The 25,180-nt window shown below is 52.8% G+C and overlaps 1 protein-coding gene across 2 annotated transcripts in view; it reads right to left on the bottom strand.

Annotated features, from left to right (window-relative positions):
* Positions 1–25,180, bottom strand: part of OSBPL2 (oxysterol binding protein like 2) — a 55,590-nt gene that overhangs the window by 6,352 nt on the left and 24,058 nt on the right. For both annotated transcript variants that reach the window (XM_021672453.2, XM_021672454.2), the window contains 8 exons: positions 18,374–18,508; positions 16,028–16,125; positions 11,054–11,236; positions 9,415–9,522; positions 8,639–8,728; positions 5,914–6,037; positions 3,685–3,813; positions 1,387–1,510 (listed from right to left, as the gene is read on the bottom strand). In XM_021672453.2, the coding sequence (XP_021528128.1) occupies positions 1,387–1,510; positions 3,685–3,813; positions 5,914–6,037; positions 8,639–8,728; positions 9,415–9,522; positions 11,054–11,236; positions 16,028–16,125; positions 18,374–18,508 (991 nt within the window). The remainder of the gene's footprint in view (positions 1–1,386; positions 1,511–3,684; positions 3,814–5,913; positions 6,038–8,638; positions 8,729–9,414; positions 9,523–11,053; positions 11,237–16,027; positions 16,126–18,373; positions 18,509–25,180) is intronic.

The raw sequence follows: 25,180 nt of genomic DNA, 5'->3' as shown, positions 1-25,180 counted from the left end.
GGCTGAAGCAGAAGAATTGCTTAAACCTGTGAGGCAGAGGTTGCAGTGAGCTGAGATCGTGCCACTGCACTTCAGCCAGGGCAACGAAAGCGAAACTCCATTTCAAAAAAAAAAAACAACAAAAACAAAACCTCACAGAAATTAGCAGGGTGTGGTGGCATGCACTTATAGTCCCAGCTACTTGGGAGGCTGAGGCAGGAGAACTGCTTGAACCTGGGAGGTTGAGGCTGCAGTGACTGCACCACTGCACTCCAGCCTGGGTGACAGAGAGAGATCCCAACTCTAAAAATAAATAAATAAAATATCACTAACTCAAAACCTAGGACACTTTAAATATGCCTCCCTAGCCAGAAGTTCCACTGCGGATTTGACCTAGGTGAGTAAGCTGTGCGCCTGCCATGCTGCAGATGAATGCTGCATGCACAGAGCTCACCGGGAGTGTGAGGCTGCAGGACACGCCACGCACATGCCGGGATGGCACCGATGGCTACACGGATCCTCACAGTGGAACGTGTGCAGTTTTCAAAATGTCATCTTAACTTCTGTTTAATAAAAAATCAGAAACTTGCACTTTGTTTTTGAGATAGGGTCTCTGCCTCCTAGGTTCAAGCGATTCTTATGCCTCAGCCTCCAGAGTAGCTGGGAGTACAAGCACACGCCACCAAGCCTGCCAAACTTTTTATATTTTTAGTAGAGACAGAGTTTCACCGTGTTGGCCAGGCTGGTTTGAACTCCTGACCTCAGGTGATCCACCTGCCTTGGCCTCCCAAAGTGCTGGGATTGCAGGCGTGAGCCACCGCGCCCGGCCTCAGACTTGTCACTTGCTTCGGCCTCCCAAAGTGCTGGGATTGCAGGCATGAGCCACCGCGCCCGGCCTCGGACTTGTCACCTGCTTCGGCCTCCCAAAGTGCTGGGATGACAGGTTTGAGCCACCACGCCCGGCCTCGGACTTGTCACCTGCTTCAGCCTCCCGAAGTGCTGGGATGACAGGCGTGAGCCACCGCGCCCGGCCTCGGACTTGTCACCTGCTTCGGCCTCCCAAAGTGCTGGGATTGCAGGTGTAAGCCACCGCGCCTGGCCTAGGACTTGTACTTTTTGCGTATTCTTTTTCATTTCACTTTCTAGTAATGTAACTTTATTTACAAATTTATTTAGTTTATTTACAAAAAGGTTTGGTCTGGGGCAGGCGAGAGCTCTTCAAAGTCCTTTGCCACAGATGGTCTGAGAAGCCTGGCTCTAGAAGGCCGCGGCCTGCTTGTTAGTTTAGAGAAAGGGACTGGCCCCCTGAAGGGGAGAGCCTGGCTTCTGCCAGCGGGTGCTTTGTATCCCCACCCTAGCCAGGGCGTCCTTGGCCCCAGCTCCCTCCTCTGGCAGTACAGCACGCACCCATGTCACCGTTCTCCATGCCGCGGATATCGGGGCGCAGGCGGCAGTCCGTGGGCGGCAGGGTCTTCTCCATGCCCGTCTCCAGCTCATTGAGGCTCACAGTGAAACTGGTGAAATTATACATCTGCGGAGCAGGCACAGGGACGTGGTCTCAGCAGGGCCTCTGAGCCGCAGACCATGCTCCGAGAGGCCCAGTGGGCCCCGGAAACCCTGCAGGTGCTACCTGACTGCCACCACCAGAACCCACTTCCGCTCGTGCCGTCGCACAAATGCAATGCCTCTGCTATCTTCACTAAGCACTTATCTCGTGCTGCACCTGTAACATTTGCAGTCTGAGGTGTGACAGCAAAACACACACAGATTTGTCACTAGCTTGCTGGAAACACTCTGGCCAAGGCCACCTGTCTGCCATGGCTAAACAATCAGCTCGCACCTGCTCCTTCCCTGCCCTAATCACACCTGCCCGCGGGTCCCTCCTCTCCACCCTCCAGCTGCCAAAGCCTCAGCCCTGGGAGCAAGTTAACTTGTCATGTCAAAAACTGGAATGCTTAGGGTATGACAGTCACCCCGTGCCCAGGATGCCCTGAGCCTGGCTCTGCCTTGCTTCTGGCGTGCAGCTCTGTCTGCTCAGCGCCTCTTGGACAGCACGCCCAAGCAGGCCTGCCGCAGAACTCTGCACCCATGGCTGCATCCCTCAGGGCCCGGGGCCCACTCAGGTCCTCCCGCCACAGCCAGGCCCTCCAGCCGCCACCCGTGTCCTCCCTCTTCTGTTGCCCCTACTGCATCTCAAACAGCCAAAAGGGCCACAGGAAACATCAACTGCACCCATCACCCCCTGCTTAAATGACTTCCATGGTGTCCCATGTCATTCAGAGCAAAAGCTGAAGTCATCTGGGGACCCCTGCACCCCTCCACCCTCATCCCCATGGCCCCCTTGGGTCTTCTGGCCCTCACACACTAGTCTACTCCAGGAGGCTCTGCCCTGGCTGCCCCCTCTGCCCAAATGCAATCCCTGGACAACCCCCACCCCATGACCGAAGCCACAGCACTTAGAGGCCCTCCCTGGCACCTAAGACACCACTGGGTTCTCGGGCGTTGAGTTCACCACCTGTCCCGCCTCCCTGCTGGGGCCCCGTCCGCCTTGTCCTCGTGCCCAGGCCCACAGTGCCTGGCAGGCAGGTGGACTCAACACATATGCTGAGCCAAAGGCTGGAAGCATAAGTTATCTTGAAAGAGATTTCCATGAAAAAAGAAAATCCAAAATACCAATAGTATCATTGGCAGGCCACAGTGTCTCATGCCTGTGGTCCCAGCAACTCAGGAGGCCAAGGCAGGAAGGCTGCTTGAGGCCAGAAGTTCGAGACTAGCCTGGGCAACATAGGAAGACCTCCTCTCTACAAAAAATAGAAAATTAGTCTGGCATGGTGGCACACGCCTGTGGTCCTAGCTACTCAGGAGCCTGAGGCGGGAGGATCACTTGAGCCCAACAGCTGGAGACTGCAGTGAGATCCCGCCACTGCACTGCAGCCTGGGTGACAGAGTGACACTCTGCCTCTATTAAAAAAGAAAACAGCATTGTTAGACCTGTTCATGCTGTGCTCAAATAATGACAGCGACTGTTGAGGTAATGCGCTCAGAGGTGAAGATTTTGCTTTCTTTTCTGTATTTTACATGTTCTGCTCTGTTTATGGGGCATACAAAATTTTATAAGTTGCATATATTTTGTATATAAATAAGAATTTATAAAAGATATCAAGATATTACATGTGATTATATTTATCATAAACCACATATCAATTATTTTATGTTATATATACGTAAGACATGTCATTTACCATATATTTAATAAAATTATCAGTGTAATTCTCAAAAATAAGTATCACAATGCATTTAAGCACGTGAATTGACAAGTTAGAAAAACAATCTCCCAGAGCAGGTCTGGAGGCCTCTTTGGTAAGATGCACTCAGTGCGGGCCTTGGCAGGCAATGGCCACGTGCCTGTCTGATGTTCTCGGGAAGCATCGACCTGCACGTCCTGCGGAGCAGCGGAGCAGCGGAGCCGACCCCAACAGCAGGCCCCGAGGCCAGCGGGCAGGCACAGGGCCGGGATGCAGCTCCAGGGAGAGCAGAGGCCCACCCCAGTGGCGAAGGCCCCTCGTCTGCTCTGGGACAACAGGCTCAGGCGAGGTGGCAGACAAGGGCCCAAGGACAGGGAAGAGCTGAGGGGCTGGCCCGGGGCGTGCTGAGGCAGGTCTGACCTGGGCAGGCAGAGGCGTCAGGCCACAGAGGGGCACAGACCTGGGCAGAGTTGGGGGGCCGCGTGTTGATCCTCCAGAGCAGCTTGCTGCCGGGGATGACCTGCACGGTCTCCTGGGCCACAGGCACGTCGTCAGCCACGTCGCTCTCAGCCTTCCTGGAGCCGTCCTCCTGAAACACAGAACCCTGCTGTGTGGCCGCCGGGGGCCAGCCACCCTTGGCCAGGAGGACAGGTATTCTCAGAGCGCCTTTCAGACCAGTCACCATGCCTGAGCACAGCCAGACGGCCTTGGCCTTTCTTCTGGTGTTTTTTTTTTTTTTTTGAGACAGAGTTTCACTCTTGTTGCCCAGGCTGGAGTGCAACGGCGAGACCTAGGCTCACTGCAACCTCCATCTCCCAGGTTCAAGCAATTCTCCTGCCTCAGCCTCCTGAGTAGCTGGGATCACAAGCACTCGCCACCACACCCAGCTAATTTTTTGTATTTTTCGTAGAGACGGGGTTTTACTCTGTTGGCCAGGCTGGTCTCGAACTCCTGCTCAGGCAATCCACTCACTTCGGCCTCCGAAAGTGCTGCAATTACAGGCCTGAGCCACCGCGGCCAGCCTTTTTTTTCTTCAACTAAGGAGAAAATTGAATTTCCTCCCCAGTCTATCCCTTGTCTGTCACTGTTCAGAGAGGAGCCAGGCCCCAGTCCCTAAATTAGCTCATGCTCCCTTCGTGGGGACGTGCTGTCTATTCTAACTGACACTCAAAGAGAAGAGGACAGCAAGTTGGTAGCAGGGCGTGCTTCCTTTCGGGAGAAGCAGGCACATGAAAGGGTGCTCTATGGAGTCTGCGCGTGGCTGTACGGGCGATGCCTTCCACATAACATGTTCATTCACGCTCATGGCGCCTCTCCAGAAGGCAGGTTCTGGGACTGAGAGCTTTCCTAGATGGCGCAGCTTTGCCCTCCATCAAGAAGTGACTCACGTGTGGGGGTTTCAGGATCTCTCGGCATCCTAGACAGAACCCACTGTACAGCACACCCGAGTGAAAAGACAAAACCTGCCGCGCTGCTTTTCAAAAGGAAGAGGATGGTTACCAGAGGCCACTGTTCAGGGAGACTACTGAAAACAAGGGAGTCAAAGCCCTGGGCTTCCTGCATCAGGGGCTGTGTCACGCTGGCTGTGGGCCACCTGGCCTGAGACCAGGCAAGGGAGAGCCGCGGTTCAAGGACAAGCGTTCACAGAAAACACTCCTGTTTCTAGGTCACCTCCAGGAGCAGGAAAGCATCAAAAGACATCGCGAAATGGGTTTACCCTTCCAGGCCTGTACAGTCTGTAAGCAGAATTTCACTTTGTAAATAAAAAAGGATGATTAGAAAAGGTGTCTACCGGCACACACAAAATACTACCATGTAAAACACTTAGGATCCTGGAGGAGGCTGAATGTTTTTGTTAAATAAACACTGAACGTTTCAGGTTTGGTGCATTCCAATTCATTATGTAGAAAATGTGACACCCCTTCTGCACTATCACTTATTTTTAAGCTCAAGAACAGCTCGTCTTAAGGTAATCAGTATACCAAAGCTCTAGCGGGAGAATCTTGCCAATACTTTCTGGCTGTTGAGTATATTATCTGCTACTCACAACTAAAAACAAAAAATTGAAATTCACTTTATTTTTTAAATGTGTCTAAGCTAATTTGAAGAAAGAGAGATTTACTAAGAAGGACCCAGAAGTTGGAACTTCCAGAAAAGTAACAGCCTTGCATCAGGTTCCCTCAGGTACTTCCAGCCATAGGGGCAGGGGACTATGACTCCAGGGCACCAGTGCCCACTGTTTACAGCAGCAGCCTCTGTGCAACTGAAATACATATACATTGGCTGGGTGTTGTGGCTCATGCCTGTGATCCCAGCATTTTGGCAGGTCGAGGCGGGAGAAATGCTTGAGCCCAGGAGTTCAAGACCAGCCTGGGCAACATAGCAAGACCCCAACACTATGAAAAAATAAAAATAAAAATTAGCCAGGCATGGTGGCGCACACCTACAGTCCTCGCCACTTAGGAGGCTAAGGAGGGAGGATCGCTTGAGCCTGGCAGCTAGAGGCTGGAAAAAAAAGACGGAAAGAAATACAGATAAACTCCCTACTGACACTAGAACCACGCAGTTCATCTCTCCTGATGGGGCCCAAAGGCTCCCTGGGCACCCCCGACAGGTGAGCGAAGGGCCGCAGTGCCCGACAGCCCTCAGCACCCAGGGCGCAGCTCTCCTGGGGCGCCCCAGCCCTTACCAGCTTGGCCTTCCTCAGGTGGTCGCCTCTCCTCTCCTGCTTCTTGAAGCATTCATACGAAGTGGGATCTATGCCCCACAAACATTCCGTCCACTTGCCATAGATCATAAAGAGCTTCTTTTTGCTGTAATTAAATGAGATTTGTAAAGCTAAGTTTTAGTCATCACAAACCATTTGTCTAAACATGCAGCACCTTAATTTTGCCCCTGGAATAAATTCCCCTCAGGCACGTCTTCTTATGTGTTTTGGGACATCTCTCGACATAAACGCAAAGGGGAAAATTTGCATTCTGGGACCATTCCTAGCCCTGATACACACCAAGGAAAGGAAAATGAAGGGCCAGAAACCCAAGGGACGGACGGCCCACGGGGCTGCAGGAGGCGGGAAGGGGCGAAAAAAAATGAGCTTTTTAAAGTGGAAAGCCGCCTGCGCCCACTGACGATCTGAAACACATTGAATGTGCACGTGTCCTTCAGTGCTTTTCTATCAACGGGGCTGTCAACACTGCTTGCTGGATCTTTGGTTCCCCGCCTGCCTTTTTTCATCAAAAACAACCCCGAGACCTGTGCAGAGCTGCCACCAGAGCTCGATTCCAAAAGGGATGAGGCCAAATAGCGCCAGGCTCTGTTTTCTTCCTTTTGGCCTCTTGCTGGGAAGAGTCCATCGCAACCACAGACCTCCTGGAAGTGTAGCTCTGACAGGCCCAGGACCCCGGAGGGCACGGCGTCTCTGCATGCCTACAGAGCCAGCACATGGACACGGGGAACTGGGCCAGGCCTCACCCAGCAGACAGCGTGGGGACAACTCTATGTCTCCAAGGACAAACCACCCTTAAATTTAGGATGGAAAACCAGAAAACCAAAACACACTTTACACGCACTCACTGAGGGGCAGTGAGTGCTGGCCTCAGCGCCCCTGCCCGCTTCTGGAAATGGACATCCAGCTGCTCCCTGGGCTGAGTTCCACAGTGGTGGTGGTGGGGGTCAAGGCGCTGGTGACTGCCACCGCCTCATAAAACTGCTGCCCCTTCTAGGTCCACACATTTATCCTCTCATGTTTTAGGGGAGAAATGGTCAGTTATAAGCCTGGGCATTTTAATTTACAGGCTGTTGAAACAGGTGCATTTCTGATACACAACAGAGGGTGGACAGAGCAGAAACATCACCTGTCTTATTTTTTTTGAGATGGAGTCTCGCTCTGCCATCCAGGCTGGAGTGCAGTGGCATGATCTCAGCTCACTGCAACCTCCACCTCCCGGGCTCAAGTGATTCTCGTGCCTCAGCCTCCTGAGTAGCTGGGATTACAGGCATGCACCACCACGCCCAGCTAAGATTTTTTTTTTTTTTTTGAGACGGAGTCTCGCTCTTGTTACCCAGGCTGGAGTGCAATGGCGCGATCTCGGCTCACCGCAACCTCCGCCTCCTGGGTTCAGGCAATTCTCCTGCCTCAGCCTCCTGAGTAGCTGGGATTACAGGCACGCGCCACCGTGCCCAGCTAATTTTTTTGTATTAATAGAGATGGGGTTTCACAATGTTGATCAGGATGGTCTCGATCTCTCAACCTCGTGATCCACCCGCCTCGGCCTCCCAAAGTGCTGGGATTACAGCCAGCTAAGATTTGTATTTTTAGTAGAGACAGAGTTTCACCATATTGGCCAAGCTGGTCTTGAACGCCTGGCCTCATGTGATCTGCTCACTTCGGCCTCCCAAAGTGATGGGATTATAGGCATGAGCCACTGCACCTGGCCCAACTGTTTCACACTGGGGGCTAGTTTTTAACGGGAAATGTATGGATTTTAGGAACTAGAAGGACCCCCATGTTCCTAAATTCTATGGCTCAAATTCCTTACCGAAAAAAAAATTCACAAATTTGAGACCCAGATCACAAAGTAATTAACCCAAATGGGGAGAACAAAAGCTGAAAAATTTGTTAAAACAGTACTGACCATTTTTCTACTCACAAAAACTTGTGAAAGTCCCCGATTTAAAGACTCGAGTGAACCAGTCACATGACACTGACAACCCACAAGTTAACATCTGAATCTCACCTGACAATGTGCATGGGATGCCGGTGGGGGAAAAAGTTTGCACGGCCATGCTACCACCTCAGCTCTGCTGAGGAACCATAGTCTTGTCTCACCTCCCAGCGCAAACAGCTGGCTTCTCAAGTCAATTTTATCAGCCGGGCTTGGCTCACACCTGTAATCCAGGCACTTTGGGAGGCTGAGGCGGGTGGATCATGAGGTCAGGAGTTCGAGACCACCCTGGCCAATATGGTGACACCTCGTCTCTACTAAAAATACAAAACTTAGCTGGGTGTGGTGGCGCACGCCTGCGGTCCCAGCTACACGGGAGGCTGAGGCAGAAGAATCACTTGAACCCGGGAGGCAAAGGTTGCAGTGAGCCAAGATCATGCCACTGCACTCCAGCCTGGGCAACAGAGCAAGTCTCCATCTCAAAAAACAAAAAAAAATTTATCAAAAGAAGATGGCCCCAGTAACAAGTCGCCTAGAAACTACATTCAAAAATACCCTTTATTTCCTTTTATGCTCAATAACCAAATGTCTTTCCCAAACAACAAAGAGTCATATTGTGGAGCGTGAACAGACGGCACTGGGACCCACGTCTTGTGCGCACTGGCACACGCAGGCCCAGCAGCACCTGAGCCCTCAAGCGCGGACACGCAGGCTGCAGTGGTGCCCAGGGACCACCTGACGAGGACCTACTTTTTATCCTGAATGTGTCCTTCCACTCTGTGAAGTTCTTTTCCGAATAATCCACACGGTTTAAAGTGAAGCACACACTTATGTCCAGTTCTGTGGGAAAAACATGCACAGGTTTCTGCTGTGAGACAGCAGACAGCCAGAAAGGCCACCTCCGTAACGGGAGAAGCGAGGTGGAGGCTCTAGGGTGGGCAGGGGAGTGACTGTGAATGGGTGCGGTGGGCCTTTGGAGCAAAGGACATGTTTGTAACTGGCTGTGGGATGGCTCCATGGTCCAGTCAATTTGCTAAAAATCACTTAGGTGTCCACTCAGAATGGGCGGATTTTAGGATGCATCGATTACACCTCACTAAAGTGGTGAAAAGGCAAAGCCCATCTGTCATGAGCTTCCAGGAACAGGCAGTCAAGCCTGGACAGTGGCTGACCACTGCTGACAGCCACTGCGCTGTGCCTGGCAATGGGACGGCTCTTGGGCACAGTTCAAAGCCTGAAAGTAACGACTGTGACCGAAAACAAAGCCGTGAACAAGGAGCACCCATGGCAATGCAGCACCGGTTAGAGTCAACTCCAGGCAGCTGCTGGGCCTGGGCCTGGGCCAGCCGGGCTCGTGAGGCTGAGCTAAACCCCACCAGGAGCACAGGCATCCCCGCTCCCGGCCACTCCCCCCACCCGGAGCCTCACACTCTCACCCGACAGCGGGGCCGTCACCTGTGGTTGAGGATCCCGGCCGCTGCCCCGACCTGGAGCCTCACACTCTCACCCGACAGCAGGGCCGTCACCTGTGGTTCAGGATCTCCACTGTCCCGTACTGCTCTATCCACAGCTGCCCGATGATCACGTTGTGCACACAGCAGGTGGGGTTGGTCCAGGTGTAGGCTTCGTTATGCCTGTGAGGACACCAGAAGACAAGCAGTCAGAGTCCAAAATGTTCAAGACACACTGTGACCTAAGATGCAAAGGCCAGGCGGGACTGGGCCACACCACCCAGCGCCCACAGGAGAGCAGCACGCAGCTTTGAAGCCCCTCTGACGGGGGCTGTGTATTCAGCGAGCGTTTGAAATGTACGTCTTTCCTTTGTAGCATCTACAAAGCTTTCTACTTAAATGTCAAGACACGTTAATGAGCAATCAGACGACCGAACAAAGGGAAACGGCTTCCTGTGAAGTCTCAAAAGAAAAGCCACCTCACCAAACACATCTGCGGTAATGCAGGGTCATGGCCATCTGGGGAGCCGGCACGTAGCTGTGGAGGGGTGCCTGGTTTTCTCCCAAATGGCCCTGCCCAAGAAGAAAACACCCCACAAATGTGAGGCGGCAGATCAGCAGCCCCATATTTTGAGGGACTACGTTGAGGAGCCACAGTGAAGGTGAAAATCCGCTCAGAGCAGGGTATTTCACGACACGTGTGGGATCCTCTGAATTTCCTAGGCGGGGCCCAAGCATGCTCATCAGCAAGGTGTGCAACTTTCCCTTCTGCAGGCCTCTTCCTGAGTAAGCAAGGCCACTGCACGACAGGCACAAGGCCACACCAGCCCCAGGATGCTCCTCGGGGGCTTCTCCAGGTCCCTGTGGAACCTTCTAGCAACCATCCAGGCTGGGCCAATGTGAAGCAAAACCCACATCAAATGCTTCATCATGGTGAGGTGGCGCTGATTACAGATCTCCTTATTCATCTGTCAGGACCTGGTGCCTACGAGAAGACCACAGGCAGTGAGTGGCTCAGCGAGACTCACACCTCAGAACCAGTGGCCCAGGGGGATGCCAGCATCTAGTCTGTGTCTGCCGGGTTTTAGCGGCCAGTGTTTGCTGGAGACGTGTTTTGCTTTGAGGCGTCTTTGGTCGACACTGGAGGCTGAGAGTGAAGAGGTGTGGTGGGCAGTCTCTCGGATGGTCCTCTCCCAGGTTGACTGAAATTCCAACCCTCAGTCACCCCTGCCACCTGAACACAGGGTGGGACCACTTTCCTGGCTTCCTTCTCAGCTCTCTCCTGCTGTGGGAGGCAGTGCCCTGCAGCACGTAGCCCTGAAGGGGCCCAGCCAGCAGCCTCGAACGTGAGGGGGACACAGGCACCACGGGCAGCCTGACCCTTATCCCCACCACAACCTCTCGGTCCCCAGTCCTCAGAAACCCTGCCAGACTTGGGTGTACGCTGCAAAGTTTGGGGCTGCCATGCAGTAAAAGACAAGGAATACAGTCAGTTGACAGAAAGGGATAAGGGATACGAATTCCAACTGCGGTCGGAGAAGAGGACATCCCCCAGCAGCATGGGACCCATCTTCAGGCGGTCAGGAAGCTCAAGTGAAGCCTTCTGCTGTGGGAAGGCCACCGCCGCAGGAGAACGAGGACTGTCCTCCACATCACCAGTACCCACTCCAGTTTATCCAGGAAGCGGGTCTCCGCGGGACGCACCGCTACTCACTTGAGCAGCTCCAGCGTGATGGTGCCTCGGGGCTCCGCCTCCACGCTCTTGCCCCAGAACTTGAGCTTGGGGTAGATGGAACCATGGAACAGGAAGTCGTGGTTGAGGCCTTCCGAGTGGAACGCACTGATGGGGGGGTGGTGACTGACCTGTTCCGATATAAATCTGAATCCTAAATCCTCCCTAGGTCCAAGAATAAAAAAGAGAAACAGACACATTAATGGCAGCAGCATAAAAGAACGGGCAGCTCAGACATCACGCACAGTCCCTCGTGGGACGCTGGGAAGCAGGAGCCCTCCATGCCACAAGATGTAGCAGAAACACCCACCGCCCTGACGTCCACTTGGCCTGATGCTGGCAACAGACACACACAGCCGCAGCTTCCTGAGCACATGTGACCACAGAGAGGGCAACAGTGCAGGACGGCCTCCACCCCCATGCCCCACTCACTCTCCACACGAGCACCTGAGACACAGCGGTGTCTGGCCAGTGGTGCCGAGACACGGGTGGAGAAGCCACCCTTACAGACCCCTGACTCCAAACCCTCAGGAACCCTGAGGACTTCCACTGCCTAGGAACTCGGGACCTGAAACCCTTTCTGAAGGGGTGCTCCTTGCCTTTCTACAAGGCCCCTGAAATTTCAGTGATGGAATGGCTTATAATCCGAAATATTCCTGGCCAGGAAACAGGATTTTTAGTATACTCTGTTTTTCAATAAAAAATGTCAGTTTTTAATTGTTCCGGAACTGTGAATACACCTACAGGTGTAGTCATTAAAAATTATAAATGCTGAACCACATAATTACTAACTTAACTGGAATCAGAATTTCCAATCATTACAGAGGAAGGAAAGTTGAAAAATTAGATTTTAAAAGGTTGCCTACCAAGGTATGTAATTTACAAAATGAATACTTGTCTAAGAAAAGAAAGTGTATTTTTAGCTATAACGCATCTGCAGGGATCTGGGATATCGGGAAAGGACTCGGTTCACGTTCATGGCCCCTAACGTGACAGACTGCCAGGGTCTCACAGATGCACAGCACACGGCAGACACTGGCAGGGACGACCTGGGAGTGAGTGCATGACAGACGCGCATGTCGGCGTTGAGAGGTGCGTGGCGTGCTTCCTGCCATGCAGCAGGAGCTCCGGTCCTGGGGGCAGCCCTGCTCTACCCAGCCCAGGCAGCTTGCATTCCTTTCACCCGCACTGTTTCTTCTCCAGCATCTAGAGCTTCTTTCCTATTCTGAGTTATCTTTTTCTTTTCTTTTTTTTTTTTTTAGATAAAATCTTGCTCTGTCTCCCAGGCTGGAGTACAGTGGCGTGACCTCGGCTCACTGCAACCTTCGCCTCTGGGTTCAAGCGATTCTTCTGCCTCAGCCTCCTGAATAGCTGGGATTACTGGTGCCCACCACCACGCCCAGCTGATTTTGTATTTTTAGTAGAGACAGGGTTTCACTATGTTGGCCAGGCTGGTCTTGAACTCCTGACCTAGTGGTCTACCCGCCTCACCCTCCCAAAGTGCTAGGATTACAGGCATGAGCCACCATGCCCAGGCTGATTTATCTTTTTCAAGACATTTTAGTAATTTTCTACGAGCTAGATCCCATCAGTGCCCTCCGACAGTGGCACAGCACGCTGACCGGAGGAAGGGAAGGCCAGCAGGCAGTAACGCGGATACTGCTCCAGAGAAATATCTAGAAAAGAAAGCACACTCCACATGAATTCAGAACAGAAGACTCCCTCGGAAGGGATTCTTGGGGCCAGTCTTTCCCTTGTCCAGGCCCCAGTCTCCTCATTTCCAGAAGCAGAAGCAGGGCTGCTCCCTGCAGCATGTGCCACAACCCAAAGCCACCTGCTGGACCCTGCCATCTCCACGCCACGCTCTGCCCACGCTAGTCCTGCTTCCTCAAAGGCAATGAGAGCTTGAGAACAGGTGCTCGACTGCCCAGTGCCAGCCAACTTCTAAATCAAACAAAAAACATAAAGTTGGCATTCACACACAAGCAGCGTGTGGGTAAGAACCAGCAGCTGACCCATCCAGGATGAGCCAGGAACAGATTAGAATTTGAAGCTGTGACATTTATGTTGCTTCTCCAAACTGCATAGCGATTACATGCAGACACGCAGGAAAGCCTGCGCTAGTAAGAGCGGCTCCTCCCCAGATGGTCTGACAGCCAATGCGGACACTCACACCTTCCAGGACAAATGCGGGCACATGCTTTTCAACTCTTTACGCACCAGAAGAGAGCCCATTTGGAGCAAACCAAATCCCCAACCATTTGCTCACTATTGATAAAAATCTCAATCATGGCTGGACGCAGTGGCTCACGCCTGTAATTCCAGCACTTTGGGAGGCTGAGGCAGGCAGATAACCTGAGGTTGGGAGTTCGACACCAGCCTTGCCGACATGGTGAAACCCTGTCTCTACTGAAAATACAAAAATTAGCCGGGTGTAGGGGTGTGCACCTGTAATCCCAGCTACTCGGGAAGCTGAGGCAGGAGAATCACTTAAACCCGGGAGGTAGAGGTCGCAGTGAGCCGAGATCGTGCCACTGCACTCCAGCCTGAGCAACCAAGGGAGATTCTGTCTCAAAAAAAAAAATTATGAGTCATTAATAACACATAAAATACAATAACAGGCCCCAAAACAGTGACCTGAAGTTTCAAAGAAACTACACTTCTTTGAATCCAAGATGCCATTAATTGCACTGCAGATCATTATTTTATGAAAGAAAAAACTGCTGCAAAATGGAACTATGACATGGGCCAGGTAAGCAGAGGCTCACACCTGTAACCCTAGCATTTGGGAGGCTGAGGTGGGCAGATCACTTGAGCTCAGGAGTTCAAGACCAGCCTGGGCAACACAGCAAAACCCTGTCTCTACTGAAAATATAAGAATTAGCTGGGCGTGGTGGTGCACACCTATAGTTCCAGCTACTTGAGAGGCTGAGGTGAGAAGATCACTTGAACCCTGGAGGCTGAGGCTGCAGTGAGCCATGATCATATTCAGGAAGCTGAGGCTGTAGTGAGCTGTGATCACACCACTGCACTTCAGCCTGGGCGACAGAGTGAGACTCTGTCTCAAAAAAGGAAAAAGAAACTGACATGTAGAAATGCTGCAACATGAAAAATGTGTCTTAAAATCAATGAAACACTGTAATTTAGAAAATATCACAGGAAAATGATGACATGTTATGTTAAATAAAAACAGATACAAATTGACATTATCATATTCTGAAACACACACGAGGAAATCTAACAAAATGTTGACAGTTATTTTTTAGTTTGTATTTTTTTAAAGAGACACGGTCTGGCTCTGTGGTCCAGGCTGGAGTGCTGCGGCACGATCATTGTAACTCTGAATTCCTGGGCTCCAGTGATCCTCCTGCCTCAGCCTCCCAAGTCGCTTGGATTACAGGCATGAGCCCAGCCAGCTATTGTCTTTTATGGGATTATGCCTGACTTATCTTTTGTACCTTTCTCAACATTGGACATTTTCTATAAAGAGCACACTCTTGTAATTAAAAAAACAAAGACTTCGTAATAAAATAACCCAACAGAACCTCAACTAACCAGAATCCAAATAAGAGGCTAATTGTTTTGCCTCAACTCCCTTTGTCATAGAAAAATAATACAACGAGATAATAAAGGAGCCCACCTTCTCTCCCATCTGCACTCGGCTCCTGGGCAGGGAGGCGTGCAGCCCAGCAGCCTGCAGCAAACAGCTTGCATTCTGCACAGCAGACTCGTCTAGATAACCACCCACGTCCCTCCAGCAAGCTCCTTCTCCCCAGACAGAGCGAGCTCTGTGTGCTGGGCTACACCGACGGTGGAAGAGAGAAGGGTGCAGCTGAGAGCACCCTGCCCCTTCCCCCTTCAGAACCACAGCCTAACCCTGTCGCGGAGAGGGCGGTTCAGCTGGGCCCCGCGGACCCTCCCTACACATCTGCCTGCAGGCACCTGCACACATCAAGAGAATGACGGGGGCCACGGGCAGTGGAATAAAAATCATTTTAGACATAAGCCGCACACCTCTACTCTCTCATCCACAGCTCCCTGGAGCCCCAGCCAGGCTGATCAGTGGCTGAGGAACTAGCAAGCTGCCGCATACACGCCGTGGTCTGGTCTGCTTTTGACTTCATTTGTTGGTTTGGGTGGGCACTGTCACCTGAGCAGAATTTTCCAGGATGATTCTGTGAATAACCACAGCAGTCCCCAGGCCAACCATGTAGGTGAAGAGAACCCCAACGAGTCCTTCCAGAGGCCCAGCCACAAACAGCGTGATCTGGGGTCTGGCTGGACCTCTGGGGCCAGAATCCCGGGACGTGGGGTCAGTTTCAGGTCTGTGAGCTGAGGGCCAGCAGGGGCAGGAGGGAAGCTGAGGGGACTCCAGGAAGGGATGGTGACGCTCCCTGGAGGAAAGTTCCGTAGGAAGAAATTTCGGGATATCTGGTGAACTCTCCCTTGGCCAGCGCCATCTGACCTTTCCTGAAACTCCAGAGAGGCCGTGTGGTGGCAAACGCGGCCTCGGGAGTGCAACCCCTCTTTGGAATCATTCCTGCCTTTGGATTTACCTGCTCTTTCAATAGCAGTCACGAAATGGTTTTGCAAAACAGCCTAGTTTTGCTCATTAGTACCTGCTTCCGTTTTCGACGAAGCTCACAACAATCCTGCACATTTAGCAGACGCTGCACCCATACACGGAAGCATCTAGGCGCGTGCTAGCTCCAAGCTTGAGTGGAGCACACTAAAGCATCCTGTTGCCGAAGCGTCACGCTCACTCAGGCCCGTGGCATTCTGAGCACAAACCCCCGTGCGAAACACCTCGCCTACAGCAGCCGCACGCTTTAGCGAGCTCTGAATTCTAAGGTTATTCTCAGACAGAGGAATCAACGCTGGTGAAAGAATCAAACTCATCTGTTATCCAAGGAATTCTATTTACAAGATATTAATGATGGGGCCTTTTTCCCTTACCTGATTAATTCATACGTTTCTCCTAAGAGCGGGTTAAATGGTTTGCCGGTCCTCTCCCACTGGGAAGCCACAGCCGAAACAGCAAAAGCAGCCACAGACTGTAAATAATCCACAGGGCAGGCAGGAACAGCTTCAGTTAGGAAAAGCATTGGAGAAGACGGCCTCTCGCGGAGGGCAGTAGGCACCTGCTTTCTCTGTGTCACTATTTGCTCTGTGGTGATTTTTCAATTTTCCCCGAGAGGTATGTCTGAGATTATGACTTCCAGGGAACACCCTTCACCACCCACCACGTGCCCAATAGCACAAAAAGAAGGAACTGGGAGCTGCCTTCCATCCCTGGGCCCCTTCCTGGCAGATGCTGCAGCAATGTCATTCTGTCCCACATGCACACAAGGCCACACACACCACACACACGCTGATGCACATGCACACACTTCCCACACATCCATGCTTATGTACACATACTCCACACACATGCCGCTGCACATGCACACACACACTCCACAGCCATGCACATGCACAGACACCCCACACACCCGTGCACATGCAGACACACTCCACACGCCCATGCACATGCACACACACTCCACACATGGCCATGCACTCTCCACACTCCACACACACGCCCATGCATACACACCCATACACACACTCCACACATGCCCATGCACTCCCCACACACACCCATGCACACGCACACTCCCCACACATGCCCATGCACACGCACACTCCCCACATGCACCCACTCCCCACACACGCCCATGCACATGCACACTCCCCACACGCGTCCACTCCCCACACACGCCCATGCACACACACTCCCTACACGCCCATGCACATGCACACTCCCCACACGCCCATACACACACTCCACACATGCCCATGCACACTCCACACACACCTATGTACACACACTCCACACACATGCCCATGCACACGCACTCCCCACACGCCCATGCACACTCCCCACACATGCCCATGCACACTCCACACACACCCATGCACTCCCCACATGCCCATGCACACACTCCCCACACACGCCCATGCACACTCCCCACACGCCCATGCACATGCACACCCCACACACCCATGCACACACTCCACACATGCCCATGCACACACTCCACACACACCCATGCACTCCCCACATGCCCATGCACACACACTCCCCACACACGCCCATGCACACTCCCCACACGCCCATGCACACTCCCCACACACGTCCATGCACACTCCACACACCCATGCACACTCGCCACACGCCCATGCACACTCCCCACACACGCCCATGCATACTCCCCACACACGCCCATGCACACACTCCACACACGCCCATGCACACGCACACTCGCCACACATGCCCATGCACACTCCCCACATACGCCCATGCACACTCCCCACACGCCCATGCACACGCACACTCCCCACACGCCCATGCACACTCCACACACGCCCATGCACACGCACACTTGCCACACATGCCCATGCACACACACTCCACACGCCCATGCACACACATACTCCACATACGCCCATGCACACTCCACACACACACACTCCCATGCCCATGCACACTCCACACACATGCCCATGCACACGCACACAACACATTCACCCATGCACATGGACACAGAACCCAAAGCACACATTCAGGGAAGCATGTACATACACACGGACACACATAGGTGTGCCCACACTCACACCCTTGTTTTATTTTTTTTAGACACAGGGTCTCACTCTGTCAGCCAGGCTGGAGTACAGTGGTGCAATCGTGGCTCACTGCAGCCTGTAGCTCTCAGGCACAAGTGATCCTGTCACGTCAGCCTCCCAAGTAGCTGGCATTGCAGGCATGCCCCACTGCACCTGGCTAAGTTTAAAAAAAAAAATTTGTAGAAACGTGGTCTCCCTGTGTTGCTTAGGCTGGTCTCAACCTCCGGGAGCGAATCATCCACCTCAGCCTCTGAAAGTACTGGGATTACAGGCGTGAGCCACCATGTGTGCCCAGCCCACGGTCACACAGAAGCACACACACAGGGACGGTGGTGCAACAGGACCCAAGAGGAGCCCAAGGGCAGAGCCCACTGCCACCTGCAGCTCCAAAAGGCAGAGACTCCCAGCAGGAGGCGGCAGCAGGGAGCCCCTGAGGCCACTGAGAGCTCAACAGCGTTTCCTGCAAGTTCTGTCATCACACACCTGTGGTGACAGCCGCCAGGCAGGATGGCACTGAGCACTGTAGGGAGCTATGCATGCCCTTCTCACAGATGCCCAGGGCCCAAGACTGTGTGGCCGGACACGCAACAGGTGTAAATTCATGACAAACTTGCACCTGGCACCCCCAAGGCCCACCTGCATCCTCTCCAGGGGCTGGGGCTGGCAGGAGGCCCTGTGGATGAGGTACACATGCTCCATGTACTCCGTGATCCGCTGCAGGAAGCTAAGAGGCTCGTTGAAGGCGATTGGCATCGTGATCTTGGACAGCTCCTGGAAGGATGGGGAAGACACGCTGATTACTACTGCCTTCCTGACACTGCTGGGCTGCCCCATGCCCCTGCTCTGAGCATCCCTTCATGGAGCTGCAGACTCTAGGGCTGAACAGACTCTAGGGATCTTCAAATCCCCCATGGATGAGCCGCTGCCTGCCCCCTCACCCCTGCCCCGTGAGCCTCGGCTGACATTAGACCTAACAGACAATCTGTGCTGGGCCTGGAGAGGTCTCCAGCACGAGTCCTCTCTGCCTCCCCAGCCCACTGCCCCATTCCAGAAACAGAGACTGCCACAGGGGATCCTGAACCCTCCCAGGCCTCCTCTCCAACTCCACATTTCCACCCCACTTCCAGAGTAGTGGTCCAAGGCCAGGTGTGGTGACTCACACCTGTAATCCCAGAACTCTGGGAGGCTGAGGCGAGTGGATTACCTAAGGTCAGGAGTTCGAGACCAGCCTGGCCAACATGGCAAAACCCCATCTCTACTAAAAACATAAAAATTAGCCAGGCGTGGTGGCACACGCCAGTAGTTTCAGCAACTGGGGAGGCTGAGGTAGGAGAATCGCTTGAATCTGGGAAGTGAAGCCTGCAGTGAGCCAAGATGGTGCCATTGCACTCCAACCTGGGTGACAGAGCGAGACTCCATCTCAAAAACAAAAAACAGAATAGTGGTTCCAAAGCAGAGCCACTCACACCATTAAAAACAGTCCCTGGCTTCCCATCACCTCCAGGATGCCTCGGACATGCCTGAACTTGGCAAATGAGGCCTCCCAGAATGTGGCCCCACGAAGCTTTGCCCTAAGGCCTTCCGAGTTGGCAAATGCGCCTCAGGTGTCTGCTCCCAGGCCCTGTGCAGCACAGAGCAGGCACCTGGGTCAATGGGAGAAGCTGGGAAGGTGCCAAGGGGGCAAGTGCCCACAGGAGCCACTCTTCCAGCTGGGCTTCTAGGAGAGGGATCCCAACAGTGGGGCAGCAGGCATTACAAGAAAGCACAGCTGTGCCCCTCAGGGCAGGCTCTTCAGGAAGGAGCAAGGTCTGAGGCGGCCAAAGCAGAGGCGGAGGGAGAAGGACAAGGAGAGGACCCAGAGAGGCCAGGAGGGAGCGGAGGAGGAGGTGCCGGTGGCAACAGGGACAGCACAGGCTTTGGGGTCTGTCTGCCAGTGGTTCCCAGCCGACACACACGAGCTGCTGAGCCTCTCAGGCTCCTGGTCTGCACCAGGGACTAGGACGGCCCCACCAAGGCCTCAGGACACCACGGGCACTGCCGGGCCACCTGCTCTGTGTCCCAGGGTGGGTGGGGTGTGCACAGCACAGCACCACAAGGATGCACCCGGCTTGGGCCATGAGGTTCCCAAAACTCAGCGTCCGTGCTGGGAGGGGGGCTCTGCTCAGACGCTGGGTGGAGGGCGAGCGCAGGGACCGCAGCGGAGAGCACAGAGCAGACATACAGAACCTGGGGCCCAGGCTGCTGCAGGGGCCAGCAGGCCCACATGGCACCGGACACACAGGGACTGTGGGGCTCAGGAGGGGCTAGAACTCGGTTCCAACTGAGGCAGTCCTGGCGTGTGGGTGTGGCCGAGACTGCACAGGGGAATGTGACTGCCGAGGAGAGCAGGAAGTGATGTGACCCTCGTGACTCGGAGCTCAGCACTGTAGGATCACATGGGAGAGAAAGAAGGAAGACCCGGAAGAATGAACAGAAAAGCAGACAGATAGGGCAGTATCTGCGATTTACATTCACCCTCCTGGGTTCTAAACATCTGCAAAACTACAAGAGGCCATAGCCCACAGCGGCCACAGATGGGGCCAGGGAGGCCAGGAAGGAAGTGTGGATGGCAGTGGCCCTGAGTGTGGGGAGACGATGCCTCTCTCAGGTCAGGAGAGATGGTATCACAACTGTGTGCAGCTCCCACCCAGGCAAGCCCCCCAGCTGCTGTGGAAATGCACAGTGATGCAGCCCACAAAGACGACTGGGCTGCTTCCAGAAAACTCTACGGGCATTTGCCCCAACCCAGCAGCCCCACTTCTAGGAACCTACCCCACAGAGCCTCGGCCAGACACCCATGCAGGGCTCTTTGCTGCAGCACAGCCAGATCCACGAAAGACCACAAATGACCCATGTGTCCAACAACAGGGCGCCAGTCAGTGAGCCGGGGCAGCCATGTGAGACAGCGCCACGCCACTAAAAGATTAAGAAGTCGTCCAGGGGAGATGGCTCACGCCTGTAATGCCAACACTTTGGGGGCCAAGGTGCGGAGGATCGCTTGAGGCCAGGAGTTGAAGACCAGCCTGGGCAACAAAGGTGCCCAGGCTCCACAAAAAATTATGTGAAAGTAACTGGGCATGGTTGTGGGTGCCTGCAGTCCCGGCTACTCCAGAGGCTGAGATGGGAGGTTCACTTAAGCCCAGGAGGTTGAGGTTACAGTGAGCCATGATCCTGCCACTGCGCTCCAGCGTGGGTGACAGAGTAAGACTCAATTTCTAAAAATAAATAATAAATAAATAATAATAAGATTAAGAAGTCACTGCACGTTGCTATGGATATACGGTCGAATTTTAAAAGGTGGAGAAAGCCTCTCATTTACATAGAGAAGTGAGGAGAAGATACATGTGGAATCAGCTGTGTGATGCATGAAAGACGTGTCCTAAACGTGGCTCCTGGCCACCTGCAGGGAAAGCAGAGAGCACCAGGAGGGGATAGGGACAGGAAGCTGACCCTCCTGGAATATACCCTGCTTGATAAATTTGAGGCAGAACCTATTATTTAACGAAAGTAAAAATTTAAAAAGTCATATCTAAATTTCAAAAATGAAACAAGTGAACCTATGTCATTCCCTTGGTGGCACAATCGCCCAGAGAGGTGCCCAGGTGGTTTGAAAACGCTGGCATCTGAGACAGGCCCTGAAGACAAAGACAGCTGCAGGAGCCACAAACATGCTGTCTCAGCGACGACACCATCAGCAGCAGAGCCGGTCCCGCGGGTATGTGGGGCAAAGTGAGTGAGTCACAGCTACGTTCCGGTCTAAATCTGTCCTCGCCAGGGCTGCCGAAACAGGGATTGTCAGTGAGGGAGAAAGACAGACAGAAGACCAAGGGGTTAGGCGGAGCCTGTCGGTCCCAATTTGAAGCATCACTGAAACAAACAAAAACACAGTTCCGAGCTGCAGGACAGACCTCTCAATAAGACCACTCTGGCAGCCTCCTGAGAGCCCGGCTGTGGTCCTGAATTCGCCTTCTGTCGCTGGACAAGTAGCTGATTCCAGACCCCAGACGGTAAGTGCACAGGAAAGGCCTGAAGCTCCTTTTGCAAAGGACTCCAGGCCACCTTGAAGAGACTCTCACTGGCCGAAGATGGAACATGCGTGGAGGACATCCACTGGGCGGCAAAGGAGACAAACTAGCTGGTGACACTGGGTGACGCCAGTGAACTAACGCATTATGTGAAAAGTGAAATAAAGAGGAAGAATTGCTCACCGGTCCTGGCTTTCCTACACAAACTGCATTTACGGCAAAGCAGGGAAACTTCTCACTACGGCAATATCCCGGGCAAGCAATACAGGGTAATCATGTTGGCACAGCTCCAACTGGCAACTGTTTGTAAGTTACTGGACCCACGCTCTGAGTGCCCACAGCCTTTTTTGTTTGTTTGAGACAGGGTCTCACACTGTCACCCAGGTTGGAGTGCAGTAATGAGATCACCGCTCACTGCAGCCTCAACCTCCTGGGCTCAAGCGATCCTCCCATCAACCAACCGAGTAGCTGGGACCCCGGGCATACGCCATCATGCCCGACGAATTATTTTTTGGAGAGATGGGATCTCACTTTGTTGCCCAGGGTAGTTCTGAACCCCTAGCCTGGAGTAATCCTCTCGCCTCGGCTTCTGACAGTGATTACAGGAGTGAGCCACCACACGCCTGGCCTGCTCACAGCTTTTAAATTCAGAGAAAGAGTAACAAAAAGGCTTCCTGACATAGAGATGCAAACGAGGTCCACACACATGACTGCAGACACAGAAGGCGGCAGGTGAGACCACGGGACACCTGAACACAGGGCGGGTAACGAGGTCCACACACACGACCGCAGACACAGAAGGTGGCAGGTGAGACCACAGGATACCTGAACACAGGGCGGGTAACGAGGTCCACACACATGACCGCAGACACAGAAGGCGGCAGGTGAGACCACGGGACACCTGAACACAGGGCGGGTATATCTGACGATTCCACCAAAACCTCCAGAGGTGAGTGCTTGGAAGTGAAGGGTGAGGGGTGGAGCCAATCTGCGAGGCCCCTCCCAGCACCTTTCCATGCTTGCCAGTGCTACGTGCTCACATGCAACTTTTGCCTCAACCCCTCCATGATCCTTACTAGGGAATGCAACTGACATCATTTCATGTTGTTGAAAAAATGCCTTTGGTCCTAGAACTGTTTTTTTTTGTTGTTTTGTTTTGTTTTTTGAGGCGGAGTCTCACTGTGCCACCAGGCTGGAGTACAGTGGTGCCATCTCAGCTCACTGCAACCTCTGCCTCCTGGGTTCAAATGATTCTCCTGCCTCAATCTCCCAAGTAGCTGGAACTATAGGTGTGTACCAACACCCCCAGCTAACTTTTCTATTTTTAGTACAGACAGGGTTTCACCATGTTGGCCAGGATGGTCTCGATCTCTTGACCTTGTGATCCACCTGCCTTGGCCTTCCAAAGTGCTGGGATTACAGGCGTGAGCCACTGGCTACCAGCCTTTTTTCTTTTTTTCTTTTTTAAGAGATAAGGTTTCCCTCTGCCATCCAGGCTGGAGTGCAGTGGTGAAATTACAGTTCACTGCAGTCTCAAACTTCTGGCCTCAAGCCATCCTCCCATCTCAGCCTCTGGAGTAAGTGAGACTACAGACATGCACCACTGGCTAATTAAAAAAATTTTTTTTGCAGAAGTGGGTCTCGCTATGTTGCCCAGGTGCTGGTTTCAAACCTGGCCTCAAGCAATCCTCCTCCCTCAGCTTTCTAAAGCACTGGGTTACAGGCATGAGCTACTATCACACCCAGCCTATCTTAGAATTTAAGAGTCAAAATTAGGTAGTTTGTCAAGTTCACAAAAAGACATTCATCATCTATACCAAGACAGATACTTTTGTTAAGACCTGAATTATCCACGTAGTCAAAAGCGTACAACAAACACTGCTGAAAGAAAAAAAAAATCTCAAATGGTTTATTTCAAAAGAAACATACAGATATATACAGAAATACAGAGGTGTATGCATCAGCATTAGCACACACACTCTATTTTCCAGCGCCGTCTGCTGAGAGGGCCTGCAGGCAATGACTCCTCAGCAGCAACGACTCACCCAGCACCCGGCCGGGGCCTGAACACCATTGCCCAGTGAACGGGCTCCCTGGAGAAGTGGCTGATTCCAGGGTTAGGGCGAGGACAATATAAACTGAACAAGAGCATCCTTTAGTGCCTGGAATAAGTGTTCGGAAAAGGACGGGGGGTTCAGCAGAAGGGGAAAGGGGTCCCACAGAAGGGGGAAAGCCAGCCTGGAGGAACTCCCAACGCCAAAGGCAGAACACTGTGAGCAACTGTGCAGATAAGGACTATACCGGAACTCAACTCACAGAGTTACAAAAGTGCTCATGAGTCCACACTAATACAAATATTAACTGAATAAATATGTAACTAGGGGAGAAGGGACAGTTCTCTTTTACAGAAGAATTCCAATTAATAGAGGTAGAAGGAAGAACAAAAATAGAAAATCACCATTGGAATGATTTCAGTAAAACCCGCCAATAGATGCTAAAATTAGCAAGCAGAATCCAGGTGTCTTCCCCAAAACACTGATTACAAAGAGAAACGCAGCAACTCTGCAGTGGAGACACCTGACCAAGTTAACAGCCCCATTAACTGACATGTGGATGTCAGAGAGCCCCTCAGACAAGGCCCTGGCAAAGGTACCTCACTTCTGTGAGTGCCGAAAATACAGACCCTCGATCTAAGAAGAAAACATCAGACAAACCCAAATTAAGGAAAAGTCTTCTAAGTAACAGACCAGGAGCAGCTGCCACCTAGTGGAGGAGCCCAAATGCCACGAGGGTCCTGGGACAGGAAAGGACGTCAGGGACACTGAGGAAACGCAAGTGACAAGCGGAGGTAAGACGTATTCCCTCACTTTGGTCACTGAGCTACGGTTATTTCAAGAGATGCCAGTGGTGGGGGAGCTGGCTGGGGGCTTTATGGAAATGCTGTGTGCTATTCTGTGATTTTCCATAAGTCTAAAATTATTTCAAAATAAAAAGTTGAGAGAAAGTGAAGTTCCCTCTGGGGAAAAAGGACTAAAACAGGTAAGGGCAAAAAATCACCAGCACTAGGAGACACGGGCTGAGCCACAGTGACGCGAATCCACAGGCCGTTTAACTTGAGTTTTCAGTGATGAGCGCTGAATGGTCAACAGGACAGTGCCGGTGGCACAGGACACCCCCCTCCCTTGCCAGGCACAGCTTGGGTTCTCAGTCAGGAAAGATCACGAAAGGGAAGACCTATAACTTCCAGGCCCTCATTACCCAGCTGGATTTTCTGTCCCAAACCCCGAGCAACTGACAAAGGCTGACGCCCCCCACCTGCAGCTCAGCACGTGGCCGGGGAGGGCACCAGGGAAGCCCACCCACCTCGCTACACCGGACA

This window comes from Aotus nancymaae, unplaced genomic scaffold (assembly GCF_030222135.1).
Source record: "Aotus nancymaae isolate 86718 unplaced genomic scaffold, 86718_ANA_hifiasm-v0.15.2.pri h1tg000029l, whole genome shotgun sequence".
NCBI classification, from domain to species: Eukaryota; Metazoa; Chordata; class Mammalia; order Primates; family Aotidae; genus Aotus; species Aotus nancymaae.
This window is presented reverse-complemented; position numbering and strand designations above follow the sequence as displayed.